We start from the raw sequence: 18,282 nt of genomic DNA, 5'->3' as shown, positions 1-18,282 counted from the left end.
CAGAATTTTTTAAAAACTTGATTTCCCTGTATCTGTTACTACTTTAGCACTGCATGCTTAGTACTTGTGTGTTTTGGTTTTGAGTTTCATATCTGCACCAGAATGTTTTCTAGCAATCTGCAGAATTTTACCTCAGTTTTCTGCCACTTTCTCTTACATGCACTCAAAATTCAATCTGTTTTTAACTGGTAAATTTGAGATTATCATAAGAGGGCTCTAAATCCTGAGGTTGATGTTTGATTTTGTTTGTAGGCATTTAAATGTCCACTATGAACCCTTTGCACAATTTTGAGATGTGTGCACACCTGGCTGCAATAACTGAGATTACATGTGGTGGCATTAAAAAAGACAAAAGACTTGGACATAAAATATACAACCTAGTTTTAAAGTATTTTACATTAGGTAGAAACAAATACTGGCATTGAAAATCTAATTGTTCATAATATTTGATCATAATTGCACAAAAACGTGAGTTCAAATTAAAGTAGACTAGTTCCACTCTAATATTCTATCAATGTTGGATAGAAAACGTTGACAGAATATTAAAATGTTCCATCAGAGATTTGTTGACTTTTCTGTTTTTATCAAAGATTAAGACTGAGCCAAAACTGATGTGATGAAGAAAATAAAAAAAACTTTAGTTTTAACCAGTTCCCTTTTGAAACAGATGAAGTTGTGTGACTCAGACGGACCACTGCGTGTTCCTCGTCTTTTCTTGGTGGCTGTTTTGTTATGAAATCTCAGATCTTACATTATATTGGAGAAAATGGTTTCTCCATGCTCTGTCAGTCTGATCCTGCTCTTATTCTCTGCGCCGCTGCATTCCACAGGCTTTAGAAAATCTACCAAAACATCTCTGAGAGCGACAGAGTTTTGGATTTTTTCTTTACACACGTCCACTGAAAGCGTTTTCATCCCCTTGTCTGACGAGCGCGCCTTATCAACATAACCAGCCCTCAGAGATTCGGCTTTGAGCGAGGACACAAAAAAGGATTTTCCCTTAAAACTGAGCAGCATCCTCGTTAAGTTTTTGTGCAGCAGCGAAGCCGCAGCTGTCCCTCAACCCCCGACCTTCTTCTGCTTGTGTTCGTTTCAGATATTGTTCCAGTGGGAATTATCGCCGCTAGTACAGTGGGCTCCTCCATTCTGCTGCTTGTGATTCTGCTGGCACTCGCCTTCTTCTTCTACCGCCAACGCAAAGGCAGTGAGTTGAAAACTGTGTTTTTTTTATGTTTGTTTATGGACATGCTCACACTTACTCTGCCTGTTAGTCTTTCTTTCATCAACAATCCCTGCTCTGTCATTTTTATGTTACACGAAGTTAATGACATATGCCAGCAGCACAGCATTTTATTCAAATGAGATTAATGAATATTCATGCTATATGGCAATCGGCCTTAAATCGCCCACTTTATGTTTTCATTTCCTTTTGCTGACATTGACTTGCTTGATATTCTCTTGCCTCTTGCACACCCAGGATAAAGTGGCAACATAAATAAGAGCTCTGAAACAAAAGCCTTTAAAGGTGAATGGCATTTAAATCATGAATTTCTATATGCGTTATTTCTATAGCCAGCGGCAATCCAATTAGTAATTATGAGCACACACCACGCTTCGTCAAACCAGAGATCTAAAAGCCCTGTTGTGGCTTTCAGATGTTTAATTTCGAGCTGCTTCACCGGAAATAAAGAAACAGGAAAAGACGTTGAAGGTGACTGGCAGAGTCCCCAGAGGGATTTTAAGGGGATAAAAGTACATACTCTGGTTCAGAGCTGATAAACACGGCTACAGAAGAGATATCGTTCAGAAAGAGAAACTCAAACAAACATTGTCGTCTCTGCAGATAAACAGTCTCCTGTTTGTTGTCTGCGATGGAGCGCGAGACTTCACAGATGGGAATCTTTTCTTTTAAGGTTTCTGGCAGCGGAAGGGAGTTGCTCATGTTGGCAAACACTGAGTGTTCACTTGTGTAGACTTGTAAAGTGCAGTTCTTCAAAAATAACGAAACAATATTAAAGCCATGGAGATTTTTTTCAACAAAATGTGATGATTAGTTTGTATTTAGCAAAGAAAACGTATAATTCGGAATAGAAATATTCCATTTCAGCCTGTGTTTTTTTTTTGAGTGGCCCTAGATCCAGTATTTGCCATTTTGTTCAAACCTACTTCCATTTCCATAAACAAACCATGTCATATCCATGTATTTAAAGCTGTAGTATGTAACTTTAAGAAGTTTTTTGCATATTTGTTAAAACTGTCAACATATTCTGACAGTGTAACATGAGACAGATAATCTGTGAAAAGATCGATCTCCTCCACTTCCTCCATGAACTGCTATCGTCATCTGACCAAAAATGACCAATCAGAGCCAGGAGGAGGGGCTTAGTGCTGTCAATCAACCTGATGTACTCACTGCTCAATGTGCTAATGATGGAGAAACAAAACGCTGTTATAAATGGGCATGCTAACCAGCATTAGCATTCACAACAGACTCAGGAAGATGCTGCAGCATAGCAGGCAGCCATGTGGAGTGGAGTGGATGATTGACAGCGCTAAGACCCTCCTCCTGGGTCTGATTGGCTGTTTCCAGTTAGCACTGGAAGCACTGGGGCGGAGGAGCTCGATTTTTTTCACAGATGCCAATAAAATATGTAAAAAAAAAAAAATGTATATAAAAGTTACATACTGCAGCTTTAACTGTTGTGTCTAAGTAAATTTTTTTCATAGTTAAGAATTTTGATGCATTTTAACAGAAATTTTCCAAAATAAATATGATTCAGTTTTGGGTTGTATTACTTCTTTTTCATTGCACCATATTGTGAAACATTTTTTTTCCCAGGTCGCCGAGGTGTCACACTCGGTAAACCAGACATCAAGGTAGAAACAGTCAACAAAGAGACCCACAGCCTGGAGGAGGAGGCAGCCAACGTCTCCACAGCAACCAGAATGGTCAAGGCCATGTACTCCGTAAGTAGACTCCCATCTGAGTCACCGGGGGCGGCGGAGAGGAGGCGTACGGGTCATTGGCCTTAAATGTACAAATACACAGACAGTCGGGGCGACAAGGCAGGAGGGGCTCACACACACACACACACACACACACACACGCACGCGCTCACACACATGTTTGCGTGGCTATCTTTGTGGGGACTTTCCATTGACTTCCATTCATTTCTACAGCCTAAACCACCTTTACCCTTTTCCTAACCCCAACCATCACATACCTAACCCTAACCCTAACCAAAAATCAATTCACACCTTAGTCCTAACTCTGACCCCTGACCCAAAAACAGGGTTTCCCCTTGTGGGGACCAGGCTCCGGTCCCCACAACGTAGTATGTCAGGAAAATCGTCCCCACAAGGTATTACAAACAAACGCACACACACACACACACACACACACACACACACGCACACACCAAGGAAAAACTGAAAGCAGAAATAATCTTAAATGTCACACAAGGATAAGTATTCTGTTGAAAACATACAACCCCCATTCAAAAAAATAACTAAAATTGCATACTAATATTCACACTAATAATAAATAAACAAACTTTAATGTATTTCTATGAGATGTTACTACTGCAAGGTTCTGCATAATCGGGAAGTGGAAGGAAAATTCATGGCTTCACGTTTTGTATCAATAAAAGTCTGAAAATATATACTTCTGTTACTGTTTCATGTCATCATATATGCTGTCGTGCCGACTAAAGTTCCCATGAAGACATAAAAGACCAACATGCACCCATTCAATCAAAGATACACACTCACTTTAACATTGTGCTCCTTTTAGAAAATCCGTGGATGAACCGGAGAATCTAATCGGCGTCGCCCCTTTGAGACGGTTTCGAACCGCGGCCCAGAAGCGTTTATTCTCCCCACTACTCTAACCGCTTCTCGTCTTTCACTCTCTTGGGATGAAAAAGCTGAAACTCTGTTTTCCTCTTCCCTCCCTGTCGTCCTCTTCCTTTCCTTTCTTCACCCTCCCTCTTTCCGTGTGTGTGTTTCGTTGTTTGATGGTTTAGTTTTTGCCCTCTGTTTCCCTCTCTCCCTCCACTCAGCCATTCAAAGACGACATGGACCTGAAGCAGGAGATCAGGAGCGAGAGCGACACGCGGGAGGAGTACGAGCTCAAGGTGAGATGAGTCAGCGAAGGGGTTTTCATGTGCTGACTCCGGAGGTTTTCAGGAAAACAATTATCTGCAGCATCTTTGGCATCATTTCCTGCATGTTGCATGAGCTTTGTGGTCAAGTTCATCTCCCAGTTCCTGTAAGGTCTTGTTTTTCCTGCAGCACAGCATTTTCAAAACCCGTCGAAAGGTTCCTGTTTGCAACAACAAAACTTTTATTTATCATGACTTTTTAAACTGTGCTGGGAAACAAAATCCCCTTATCTTAACGTGTTTGTTTCATAGAAAGGCTTTTCTCAAAATAGCTCTTAAATATTTAAAGCCAAAAATGATTCTGCAGTCGAGTACATCATTGCTTTTCCTTTAGTATTCTAAGCTAAGCTTAATATGAATAAATATTTAGTTTCTTGGAAATTTTATGAACGTTTTCCCTTTGTGGTCTATGCAGAAGCAGTATGTGTGACTATCTGAACATCTGTGGACCAGGACATTCTCCAGAAACGGCAAAATAAAGATTATGACATAAAACTGTATCTAGAGAGTTTGTGTCTGTATGACATTCTACAGTTACTTCTCTAAAATTATATGAAAACATTAAAAATTATGTTCCATTGCTTCATTAAAACATTCAAACAAACATACTAATTTTTTCTTGATTCATTTGATTGCTGTTCAGCAAAAGCCTGTTAATCAGACATCAACTGGAATCAGATGTACTGAACCTAAAATGTATGGGAAGTCATATAAAATGTATTTTTATAGCTCAACAAGGCGGTTCAAAGAGCTTTACACCATGAAAACATCATGCAGTCACCAACAAAATGAATAGATTTGCTTTTTCCAGATGTCTGAAACGTTTCTGTTTCTTACGACTGATATATTTTTTTTTCTAGGATCCAACTAACGGCTATTACAACGTCCGAGCCACCACCCACGACGAGGCGCGACCCCAGTCCCGTGTTGTCCACTACCAGGGAGAGTTTCGGCCCCCAAACCCAAACACCGGGCCAGGCGGAGCCACATCCGGCGGACCTTCAGCTGCGGTCAGCGGTGCGGTTCCTCCCAGCGCGGTGCCAGGCTCCAGGGCAGGCTGCTACGACCCTCGCCCGCCCTCCAGGATGTCCCACGCTACCTACGCCCAATTCAACACCTTCTCTAGGGCGGCACAGAGGCAGGAAGCTCCTCCAAATCCTGCTCTCCCGTCACCCGGAGATTACCCCGGAGGAGACTGTGGCCTGCTGGACAGCTCAACCCAACTGCCATACGACAGCTACGGATATCCCTCCCAGTATCCCAGCTACCGCATGGGCTTCGCTCCCACCATAGAGGAAGGGCCGGCCTATGAGATGTACCCGACAGGACAGGGGACCGGGTCGGGCCCGGGAACGGGACAGCAAAGTCCTGAAACAGGCTTGGCAAAGTACGGGAGCTCCACCCGCTTCTCGTACTCGTCCCCTCCGTCTGACTATTCCCACAGACACACGCAGCGAATGCAGACTCACGTGTGAGGAAACGCCGAGGCGCTTTCCTGGATTTGCTTTCGGCATCAGCAGTGTTTTCACATCCCGTGTAAATCCTCCCGTTCTGTGCGTGGATCTTCAACAATCCGTTCTCCATTGCAGTCACCGCATGGAAAACCTTTTTTATTTTTTATTTTTTTAACAGTGTGACACCCCAACATTTAGGAAAGAAGCAATACATGCAGAGTGATCTTCACCCTGATTCACGCAGGCCTGCTGCGGTTACCCATCAACAGAAGCAAAAGCGAGATTCACAATCAGGAGATGAAAAGAAGAACAAGAAGAGCACTTTGCCAACTTGGACGACCTCCCATCACACCCTCCTGTTTCTCTGTAAATAATGTGAAATTTGGGCCATTTTAAAGTTATATTTCTTGTATAAATATATAAACAGCAAACCTCTCAGCAAGCCACACTTTTTACATTTTCTGACTTACATTGCTGAACACAAATCCAGACATACAACCACATTTCTTTAAAAAAGAAAATGCATCAAAGGGGCAGCTTGGACTATGAATATAGCTGGCACTTTTCATTAAAACTTGCTTAATGGCTTTTTTCTTACAAGATCTACCTTGATTTGAGTGGGACAGTTCGTCTGGTGAAAACATTGCCAGTTCCTATGTGCCAACACACACAAAAAGAATTAAATGGTGTCTTTTCTTTTTCAAATCGTGGACAATGAGGTGCTCCGGGTGACAGGATGCTGTACAAGACAAACGGAGCAGTAGCAAGCGTCTCTTTGCTCCTTCTCCTCCTCGTATTGTGTTTCTGTCATCATCATCCATTTCTATACCTAATATTTCACCTAAAGTCGATGCTATAGATAGTGTTTGTGAAATAAGGTGTGGTGGGAGCGCCTTTTCATTCTATACATTTCTGCAATTTGTGCAAAAAGATACCTCCCCCATCTTCAAGTGTTAAAAAAAAAATATTTGTTTCTCTCACTTGCACAGTAGAATAGATTTTTTTCCATATTTATACTGAAGCATATGAAAAAAACAAACAAAAAAAACCAACGGCATTCAGAAACATTTTATAATATTTTTATAAGGAGTTGTGGACCAAAGGTTCAGCATTTTGGGTGACGCTCACTTTTTAACGTGTAACGCGGCGTTACGGTCGGAAACGGTCCGAGTTCCTTTAAAATGAAAACGGTTTTTAATGTTGTAGGCTTAACATAGAAAACTTAAAGAGCTTCACCTCGAAATAACAAGTATCCAGTTGATTCCTGCTACGGATATATTTGTTTGGCGTGAAACTCTTTCTTTGACTTCCTGTCTTCTGACTGGACTGCCTTTTTTCTAAAGCTGGTGACGACATTCAAAACGACGGGCTTGGAGCGAACAGCTGCTCGATTGGAGCAGCGCTGGTAACTTGAGAAGCAGCGAGAAGGTTTAAGTGTAGTCTAACATATCAAAGTGAGGTAGAAAGGGTTCTATCTAGCTCATATGGTACTTTGTACTATTTGTAAGTATGCTGTTTTTTTTTCTCTGCAACAGAAACTCTGCTGGTGTCTTATGTCTAAGATTTTTCATCGTGTCATGTCAGGTTTTGGTGAACAGATCTGGCCTTCAAAGCAGAACTTGGTACTCGAAACTTGAAACTCTGAGGGGATAAATCATGCAAGTTCCTCTCCCTCCTCTAAGTTTTGCTCAGTGATGTTAAACTGTGGAGAAAACTGTTCTGTTCAAACATATAGCGCCCTCTACAGTTAAAAGAACCCCTTGTAAAGATATGTAAAAAGCCTAATTATAAAGGCATATTTTAATTGTTGTGGCATAATCTCAGTTTGAAAATGTTTTAAAAATCCATTTATTAATTTGAGTTCATTTATTACCTGAGAGAAAAACATGCAGCACTAATAACTAATTTACTGAGGGAATCACCTGGATTCCCTTTGCTCCACTTGGTGAGTCATTTCTGATATTTGGTCATGTTCTTTTTATCATTATTCTGCTAAAAGACCCAATGATGATCTATTTTCCATTTTTCTGGCAAAGCAAATCAAATATTTATTCAGAATATCCTGGAATCTCAAAGAATTCATAATGCCATGCACTTTAAAATCAACCTTTCGACAGTGAACATTCCCACAGCATCACAGTGGGAGGAAGTTGTTTTCTGCACATTTGTTTTTCCCTTCATATGAGACCCACTGCGAACTGGTTGCCAAAATGTCCAAAGCACTTAGTCTTTAGCATTTAGCAAACTCTGCATTTTGACATTTGTGATGGTAGGACAGAAACAGAAACATTTCTGTCCTGCATGCCTCCAAAACAACAAAATGCCAGTTAGGTTTCCTTTATGGTGGAGATTTTTTTCTTCTTTTACCTTCATTACCATCATTGTACATGTTGACAAGATAATCTTGGATGCTTATGCAGCATTGTTTGGTCTGAAGGTTTAGTCCTATTTTCAGGAGTGTTTACATGTGATGTCACTATTATAATAAAAAGCTTATGGATAAATACTTTGATAATCCCAGACGCCATAAAAAATTATGCAGTTTTAGTTTTCAGGAAAAAGCTGAAAACAGTGATTTAGAAATAAATTAGTATTTCTCAGTGTGAGATTATTTTTCTCTGCTTAAATGTACTTAAATTAAGTTTTTCACATGACCCCGATTTCTTAGCAAAAATCTCTGGATTGTAATTTTCTTACACCTCAGTGAGGTGTCGGTGTCGTCTCAAACGGATCAAGGTATTTCTTATTATAGTTTCTAACATCAGCTATTAAACCCCTCAGGTTTAATATTAAAGCATTTAAGCTTTTTGTATACTAAATAAATGAAAAACGGATTGATTTTTCTTTTTTTTCTTTTTTTTTTTTTAACCGAAAAGCCCCCTCTCCCCCAGTGGATTGAAGTTATTTATGTTTGCACTCGGAGCTCAATGAGATTCGACTAAACTGCTCTCTTCATCATCATACCAACTCAAAACGTTACATTTTATGGCGACAAGAATTTGTTTAGTGGAATACAAGAAAAGTGCATCAATAATCACGATCCCCATGTTATAAGCTTCCACCACATTAAGTTTGCTTTTTTTCTGGACAAACATGAAGACAATAAACCTTTCTATTGCACCCATCAGGAATAGATTCTATATTTCATTTAATACCTTTCCAAAAGTTCCCATCCTGCATGCTTCACTGAGCAGGTAAATTTAAAAGGCGCAGAAAGCAATAAGGAGTCACTCACTTGTATCTGTATTCTGCATTTTGGAGCAGTTAAAAATGATTGTGCATTAAATAAGACCCCTGGCTGCAGAGGCTATCAGCCACTCCAGAAGTAATCATTGACTGTTTATATTTATCAGTCGCCCCATCAACCCTTCATGGTATATTATGGTAATTGTCTGCAGAGGGGCTATAAAAATGTGTTTATAGCTCTTGTTTTCTATAAAGGCAGAGAAAGAAAACCACAGCCACGCCGGTTTGTATCTCAGAGGCAGCCTCGCAGCTCCAAGGTCACGATGTAAACCATGTCAGCCGGGGTAGAACGGCAGGTGGAGCTGCGTTTTAAATTTTAAACTGTTATCACCCCCCGTGGAGCTGTTCACTGTAATCTATTTACAGTCGTTTTACAGAGTTGTAGCTGAGCAGTATTTTGCATCTGACTTGCAATCTTGTTACCACCTTGTGGAAGGATGAGTGGATTTGACAGAGAAGATGCTGAGGCTGTGGCACGCATAGCCAGTCCATGCAGGTACTTGGGTATTATTACCTGTGGTGACATTACAGTCTGTTGACATTACAGTTCATATAAGATGTTAAACACACACAGCCGATGCAGAGGTACAGCAGTGGAAAAATAACTACAGGTTTGTCTTAATACATGAAAACAGCATCAAACCGTAGCTGAATTTGAAGGAAATATGGACACTTTTACCTCATTAGGTTGTTTTTCCGTGTCTTTTTTTATTTTCCATGTGTTTTTCTCGTTGCAGTGTGTGCTGATGGTTTCTTTCAAACTTGCTGCCATGTGTCAAATGAAAAGCCATCTGCCAGCTTCCAAATGTCAAAGACAAAACAGAGAATGAAATCACCTGAATATCGCAAACCTTTCTCTTGTTGCTTTCTTCCAGATTTCCATCATTTAGTCACACCATCACACAGTACAGTGTAGGTATGTCTTTCTGGCTTGCTTCTATTTCTGGTGTGTGTTTTATAGAATATATAAATATTCATGAGTTCATCATATCCACTTCAACCTTTTCCTGATTTATTTTTATTTTAACCAAATAAGTATAAGTATTTTGTATTTACTTTGTGGTACATCACCAGTTGAAGGAAAGACCGGTCCAAAGTGTCTTTCACATTGTAAAACACATTCTTTGTTGGTTCTGATCTAATTAATCAACTCAAAAAAAAGTTGGGTATTGAACATCTGTGGCCTAAAGAACTTGTCGGTCATGCTAGAAATAGCCTGAAGTGGGTCTCAACTAGGCCAACCCAGACCAGGACCGGGCCAGGCCCATGCTGGGCTGGGCTGGGCCGGGCTGGCCCAGACTGTCTGCAGAGCCTTGACATCCAGTTTTACTGTGTGAACCTTTCAGTGAGTGCCAAAAAAACCCATCAACTGAGCAGACATGCAAATGCAGCAGCAGTTTGTGTTTCTTCTGACCCTGTCTTTATGTGTGGGTGGATTCAGACAGACACACGTGTTTACGATGTCCAACTTAAAGATGCATGTGTGTGTGTGTGCATGTGTGTGTGTGTGTGTGTGTGTGTGTGTGTGTGTGGGCAGTATGTAATCCAAGTCATTAAAAACATGTTTGGGTCAGTGGAGAGAAGAAATGATGGTTTGACTGATAATTTCATATGTTGGCCAGTCACTCCTGCGGGTATGAAGGAGACCTTTCCTGACCACAGCGATAAAAACCCTGAAAATGCAGATTTTCCTCCTAAGTGTAATTTTTAACAGCTCAAATGTTGTTTGAGTGAAATGTTGTTGCTTTAAGTACAGTTTTTGTTTAATATATCATCATGATAAACCTAATTTTTAACAGAAGAAGCCAGTATGATTTGGCTCTTTTCCTTGTCCTGCAGTTTTAATCATTTTTTATTTTATTTTATGTTCAAATATGAGACAAAACTGATACCTGCAGCTAACAACTAACACTGTTTGGTTGTGATGCAGATAACAATAAAACAAACATGTTGAGGTGAAGAGAAGTTTAACCAGATGGGTTAAAACATTGATATATTTTGATGTGTTACAAAAAAAAATTAAGGGTTAAAATTTTATATTTTATCAGCCTTTTTGTGTAGTAAGAACAGCTAAGTTCTGTATTTCTAAAAGGAAATTATTATTTTACAACAGCAACAAAATCTAAACCTTTGAAAGCATTGTCTAGAAAACTATTACAAAGATTAAACTGTAAATCTGATCCTGCAAATAAGTACATAGCCTACTAGAGTTTTTTTAAATGGGTACATTTAAAAAAAATTACCACAATAAGTGAAAATGATACATTTACTTATTTTAGTTTTTGCACAAGGTTGTTCTTTCATGTGTTAAATCTGTAAGCTACATTAATCAATATAGACGTTTATAACACACATGTACCGCTGCTCCAAACTTGACATAAATGCTATGCAAATTAATAATTTACCAATGAAAACGCTAAATAAAGTCATGCTGTACTGTGTTATCTGCACAGACTCACATCGGCATGCCTTATGCTTGAAGTTGCTGGCAGAGGAGGATAGCTGGACTTTATTTCTGATTAGTTCAGCCAAATAAACCATCTCATATCTCTGCATAGAGAATTGAACCTTCATCCCAAGATGGTCAGGCAGGTTTTAGTTAACAGTTAGCACTAGTTAACACTAAAACCGCATTTCGTCTTGACCAAATATTTTGATGTTTGCTGAATTATCTAAAGGTGCTTTTTGTAAATCTAGTTAATTTAGAGATCTATGTCGCACTTTTCAAATTAATGATATTTTTTCCTCTCATTTTAATTTTAGGAAAAGAGCCAAATCATAATATTGATTTCTTGGAGGGAAAAAAAAAAAATCATGATTGGTTTTAAAACTGCTACTGTTTGTCAGTCAAACCCTAGTTGAATGGTGGACAGACGTTGAACGAGGAACCGCTTGGCCTTTGATTACGTGTGAGGAGTCAGAACAGAAAGCTTGTTGCTCATCTGGCTGCAGAGCCTGTCTGCTCTCTGCATGAGGGAACAAGATGATGTTCTGCTTGATGCTGTTGAGTGTCTGATTATCACTACAGTGAGAAAGAATCCATGTTGCACTTAAAACCGCGTGAAGTGGAGACGGAGATAGTTACGAGGCAGATAATGAGTGAGTTCAATCAACCGTATATAATCTTCATTCTCCAGTTCTTGATTTGTATCCCTATATATTGTTCACGTGTATTAAGTTTTGTTTGGTACTAGTATATTGTTTTTGTTCAGAAAAAAAAAAATGTGTGAAAACAAACTTACAAGATACTGAAATATTGTTTTTTCTTTTACGTTTCCTGTCATGTTTTTGTTCAAATTCAATGTAATTATTTTTTCACAATATAAAGAAAATAAAAGATGACACAGTTTCATAAGAAGTTTGCAAAAGTCTTTTATTCACTTTGCAATTAATGAACTCATTATGTGGCTAATTTATGATAGAATAATGAACTGAATTAGTGTTTTTTATTCCTGCAATAAGATGCTGGGAAGTTATTAAAGAATTTTATCTCAGCAAAGACAGAAGAACTAAAATCACCCAGTCAAATACTCTGTCCACCTCCTGTATGGCTGGATTAGTACTTTTTCACAGTACTGTGAGTTTTTCAATAAAGGCCTTTGAAATTCTTGAACTTCATTACGTCATAGAAACATCTGACAAAAAGACACAGCAACACTGACACAGTAAAGTTAGTAGAAAACCAGATTTCTGCCTGCATCAAAACTTTTGCCCACAACATGTTCGTAATAAAAGTTTGTGTATTTCACATGAAGTTTATTCAGGTCAGACTGACTGCAGTCAAACACATTGTTAGGAGTTTGTGGAGTTGAGCAGAGTGAAGGAGAATGTAAAAGTGTGTCTAAATTTAGCACAGAAGAATTAAGGAGAATAAAAAGCTGCTTCCCTGAATTTGAGCTCAGCGCATAAAGCCACAACAAACACCTGCAAAGTTTCTCCTGTTCCTTTCTTTTTTCTTCCTTTGTCTTGCAGCATTGCTTTCTTTTTCCTCTAATATCCATCTCTCATTTATTTTTCATGAAATATTTTTTTCTGATTTTCTCTCTCCAGCTTTGCTCTAACCTTCTCTCCGTCTCCCTGTCGCTTCTTGTTTAGTCACTTTTCAGGGTTTTCCTGAAAACATCAGTTTTCTGCTTCTAGCATCTTCTCATCTCACTCTTTCACCTCTTCTGCTTCTGCATGTCAGTACAGATTCTCACTTTGCCACATTTTCATGACTCTTTCAAATTTCTGTACAGCTTTTCATCCGTTAGAGGAGCTCTAACCTACTTTTCCTCAACTTCACCCCCACCTTTCTCATTGTCACTTCTCTGTTCTCACTTTCTTCTCACTCACTTTTCACACCTCTCTCTCTAACCTTTTGTTTTCTTTTTTCATATTTTCTCCTTTGCCCTGATAACTTCTCAAGCTTTCTGTCTTTAATCTCATGTCTATTTTTCCATACACTTTTTTTTAAATTTTCATTCCTCAACCTTAATTTGTTCCCCTTTCCTCTGATTTTATTTTCTGTTTTAAGTTTTTTTCTGTTAAACCTCAAACTTCCTTCTAACTCCTCGCCCTAATAAATCATCGTTTTGTCTTTTTAGTTTCACTTTTTTTCATCAGATTTCTTCAGATATGTTCATGATGATTCTCAGTTGATTATTCAAAGTGCTTACACAGAAGACAGCTGCCCTTCTGATTAATGCTGTTTTCTCTAACACCAATAATGTTATTTTTCTTATTTAAATTGTGCACATAAACATCTTTACACACTTTTCTTTCAAATTATATTTTAGTTTATTACAGAGTCCAAAATGCATAAAAAGAACAGTGTCACAAGTTGACAGAATATGACATAAAATAAGGCAAAGTAGTGATAGGGAAGTCTGCACAGGGAATGTGAGCTCTTATAAAAATTATTTATGTTTTTATTTATGCAGTGAGGAGGAGGAGGTCAGCAGAAACATTGTCTGAGAGAATAAACGTGGAAACCTAACAAACCGGCAACCTTCCCAGGGATTTAAAAACATATATGCACTTTGCCTCAGTCTGCTTGTGTAATTTATAGCCAAATTTAGTTTTTTGGCACTGCAATCCTTTATTGAACAGGGAAGGGGAAGACATCCAAAAATGTGTAGGAAAAAGGAAGTGAAGGAACATCCTTTGCACATTTTCTACCAATTGAGTCACCCAGAAACCAAAATTAGTGTTTTAATGTAGTTTACGGAGACCTTACACAAGTATTTTGTCTGGTTTCCAGTGCAAATGGCACAGAACTTGTAAAATAAGACAAAACTATTTCAAATGTAACTTTTCAGCAACATAAATAAGCTCAGTAATTCTTGAATATAAAATTTTAAAGTATTACTTCCATTGACAGGTTTATTCATTTCTAAGATATTTTTCCTGTTTTAAGTGAAAACAAAAATGATTAGAATTAGTGGAACTAATACTGTTTGTACAAGTATTACAGACTTAAACCAGTTCATTTATCTTGCTGAAAAGTTACTTTTAAGTTATTTTTGTCTGAATAAAGTGAACTAAAATATTTCCATTATATCATAGACAAAAATTCTTGGTAAGATTTTGTGTTTTTGCAGTGCAGAATGATGAACAGCCTGTTTGAATTCAATTTTCAGTAAACTGTCTACTATCCCTTTGATTTTTCTTCGTCTCCTGCTCCTGTTTCTTTTTTTTTTTCATTTTGATGTCAAATGAGAGTTCCTCCAGCCGTTTCCCTGGTCTGAGTATTTTGATCATGAGTGTATTTGCTCCTTTCTCCTTTCTTCCTCTCATTCTTGTCATTGCTTCCTCCTCAGTTACCTTCACCTCTTTTCTTTTTCCTCAGGTTTTTCTCTACCCTTTCATTTATAGCCCTCCATAAAAGCTGGTTATCTTCTTCTTTCTCTCCTCACGTTTTTCATTTTGATTTATCTTCCTCCCACCTTCAGTTTTTTCTCTCCCATCTCTCCACATCTCTTTTCCTTTCTCTTGTCCCATCCTTTCAGTTTATTTCTTTGAATCATAGTCTCATTCACTTTCCTCGGTGTGATCTTTACCCTCTTCTTTTTCAATGACAGCAGAGAAAAATCAAGTAAAGAAATTACAGATATGACCGGATAAAAGAACAAGGACAGAAGAAAGGAGCACAATTCAACTTCACTTAGTGTGAACTTCTGATTATCATTTTTCTTTTCTTCCATTCTCGTCGAGAAGTAATATCTGGAATAACCTTCATCGCTGCACTGTGGACCCTCTTCCTCCCCCTCCTCTTCCTCCAACTCTTTTATTTCATCCCCTTGTTCACATTTGAGGCGGCTGTTGGAAGGATTATGGCCCCTCTCATGCTTGGCACGGCTCTCGCTGCTTGAGATATATTATCATATTAGTGGAAAATGATGTAATGCGTTTCAAGACATTTGTCCTTCGCACACCCTCTGTCCCTCCGCAGATGATGTCACAGGCTTTGTCTACAGGCAGAGAAGTTGTCAAGCAGATTGTGTGGGGTATTCCTTTGTTTGCTTGCTGTTGCTGCCACCCTGTGGCTGGAGAGCAGTATGCAGGGAGGAGAGGATGAGGTTCGAATTAGGATGGAGGAAATTATTTATTACTGATCTGGAGGATAATGGGACTCATAACAGACGTCCTTGGTGTGTCGGTGCTGACGGGTTCTGTTTGGTCAGGGACAGATGGAAAGAGACAGACGCATCGCATATGACTTGATTACAAATGAGGGTTAATTAACTGACTGGCTTGTTTTTATAGAGACAAATAGAAAAACCTTTGCAGAAACTGATGGAAACAAGCAAATATAAAAGAAACGTTCACTGATGAATTTCTAAATTTTTATTTCCAAGTGAAGCCAATCTTTAAATGTTTGTCTTGTCAAGTTGAATTAAAAATCACACACACACACACACACACACACACACACACACACACACACACACACACACACACACACCCAATGCACCTTTATCAGGAAGCAGAAGGTCACATCATCACAGAAACATATTTCATTTTGCATCCTGTCTACTTTGATTCGAGGGGCAAATCTGATTTAATAAAATCAATCAAACAATTAGGATATTATCCACAGATATGCATTTTATAGAGCAAAGAAAGTCCTTGCATGCATAAACAACAAGCTTCTTCATATCATATGTGCCATCTCGGTCAGATCAACACTTCTCTCTTCGCGGTGGAGGCTGGTTGTTTACAGCACAGCCATTTCCTGTAAGCTTAATAGCGTTGAACTTACACGTCACACCCAAACGTCAGCAATAGGGTTAAATTTAAAACTTCAACCACGTCTCTGATAAAAAGCAATCATTCCTCAATAGCTGAGAGCCCAGATCCTCTGTTTGAAGCTAATCATAGAACAAGGGATTGGTTTTTACCAGGCTAGCTTAATAGGGGTTTCCTCTGTAGTGTGGCATGCTGAGAAGCTCCAACATCTAAGAAATAGTTTCCTTTCTTTGTGTTGAAAGGAGTCAGTGAAAGTGGTAGAACACCACCGACAAAATCGCTTCAGCTTTGAATCCGTTAGATTGAGATCTTCTGGAGGCCAGTGGAAAACATCCAAATGTCATGTTCAAGAAACAGATTTGAAATGTTCTGAGTTTTGTGATATGGCGCATCATTTTGCTGAAAGACACCATTTGGTCATAAAGCTTTCTTTATAACCAAAGCTGTTTCTGGACCACAATCAGCAACAGCTCTAAGGAAGAATGTGGTCTTTAAATACCGCTCTATTGTTAATGACAACCAAAGTGCATCAAGTAGAGATCAGCACCTTTACACCACCAGCAACAGTCTGATCTGTTTGACACCAGTGGCTCATCTGACCCTATGCATGCTGCAGCTGAAATGGCAACTCACTGAACCAGGCAATGCTTTTTCAAATTGTTTATGTGTAAATTTGGTGAGCTTGTGCAAACTTTAGTCTCAGGTTTCTGTTTTTAGCCTTGTGGGTTTTTTGTTATTGTTTGACTCTGCAACCCATCTGTGTTAATATTTGATGTTTTGTGCATTTAGTAGATCTGCAGTTTCTAAGATTATGGCACCAGCATCAAGTTCAAAGTCTCTTAAATCTCATTTCCCCCCTCATCCTGATGCTCAGTTTGAATTTAACAAGTTGTTTTCACCATAGATGCCTCAAGCTGATGGAGGTCCAGATGCATCGAGTTGCTGCTTTGAAGTTGGTTGAGTTGTGGTTGAGTCTATTTGTGCTAACAAGCAACTGAACAAGTTTTCCTATCAAAAAAAGTTGACAGTGAGGTGGATATGCATGTTCCTAAACCACTGATCACCTGTTCAGTCTGTTCTCCACCTCTCTCCACTAACTGCTGGAAAATATGAAAACTGTTTTTCTGGATTATAAACGTGGCATTTTTAGACTAAAGCTACTATTATAATAAGGCTGCATGGGTTTAGTTTAGGTTGAGTTTTGAGTATGTATTTTAGCTTATACTGAGATGAACTGATTGGTCTGAATTGAGAGTAAACTGGTTTCTATATAATTAAACATGAATACAATCTGTCTGTCTTTATTTACTGTGAACAGCAGCTATACAAATGAACTAAACTGACTTAGGCAACAATAGATTTTCATTTAACATTTCACTACAGTTTGAGCAGTTCTGGCTTTGAAAAGTTTCTTGGCCCAGCTTCAGGCTTTAACCTGTCAGCCATTGATTTTATTAGTGAATCTTCTCCCACCAGTTTTAGCAGAATTAATTCGAAATGGCTGATCCTTAGTAAGCTCGGGGTTCAGGGCAGCCCATGAGCGCAAAGGCTTCGGGTCGTCCGTCTGCTTTGCCTGCTCGGTAATTCCACCATGATGTAATCCTAATATTCAATTCATTTTGTGATTAAGTTAAATGAGTTCTTCCTGGAGCCTTAAACCGGCAGGTATGTCACCTTGCTGTGAATTACTAACGACTGGATGGTGGTGCATGATGCATGCAAAGGACTCTGAAATAAAAATCAGGCAATATCATTTCACTCCATTGACCTTGTTAAACTTTTATGTGCTTCCATCTTCATAATGCATGGGCCCATCACACACATATTTGTCTAGGAATATTTTTTAAATCAACCTTAATGTTCTGGGTGACTTTTAAGTATTCTACATAAGTACAGTTTCCATTTAGAAAATAATTTAAAACATTTATTTTAGTCTGCTGTATTGATAGATATTAGTTTTATTGTTCATATCTTTAGTTTAGATTTCTCAGGCAGTCTTTAGGTTGGAAGGTCTCCTTCCCATGACCCTAATCTTTACCTCGTTCCATGGATTCAAGTTAAGAGCCTGGCTGGACTCCTTCACAGCATTAATTTTACTTTTAGTCAGAGGAAACATGTTCTTAAATTAAAATATGTCTTTAAAAACAAAGTTTGTCAGGAATGTAATAAATATTGGCCTTAACGCTATA

The 18,282-nt window shown here is 38.7% G+C and overlaps 1 protein-coding gene across 2 annotated transcripts in view; it reads left to right on the top strand.

The window, feature by feature from the left end:
* The window catches only part of kirrel1b (kirre like nephrin family adhesion molecule 1b), a 99,888-nt gene extending 88,231 nt beyond the window's left edge, over positions 1–11,657 (top strand). The window contains exons 12-15 of one of the 2 annotated variants that reach the window (XM_007552027.2): positions 1,097–1,204; positions 2,840–2,967; positions 4,062–4,136; positions 5,024–11,657. In XM_007552027.2, the coding sequence (XP_007552089.1) occupies positions 1,097–1,204; positions 2,840–2,967; positions 4,062–4,136; positions 5,024–5,638 (926 nt within the window). In that variant the 3' untranslated portion in view covers positions 5,639–11,657. Of the gene's footprint in view, positions 1–1,096; positions 1,205–2,839; positions 2,968–4,025; positions 4,137–5,023 lie in introns of both variants that reach the window. The other variant, XM_007552026.2, reaches the window with a different exon arrangement.
* Positions 11,658–18,282: the final 6,625 nt, after the last annotated feature.

The sequence above is a fragment of the Poecilia formosa genome, unplaced genomic scaffold, assembly GCF_000485575.1.
Source record: "Poecilia formosa unplaced genomic scaffold, Poecilia_formosa-5.1.2 Scaffold45, whole genome shotgun sequence".
Classification (NCBI taxonomy): Eukaryota; Metazoa; Chordata; class Actinopteri; order Cyprinodontiformes; family Poeciliidae; genus Poecilia; species Poecilia formosa.
This window is presented reverse-complemented; position numbering and strand designations above follow the sequence as displayed.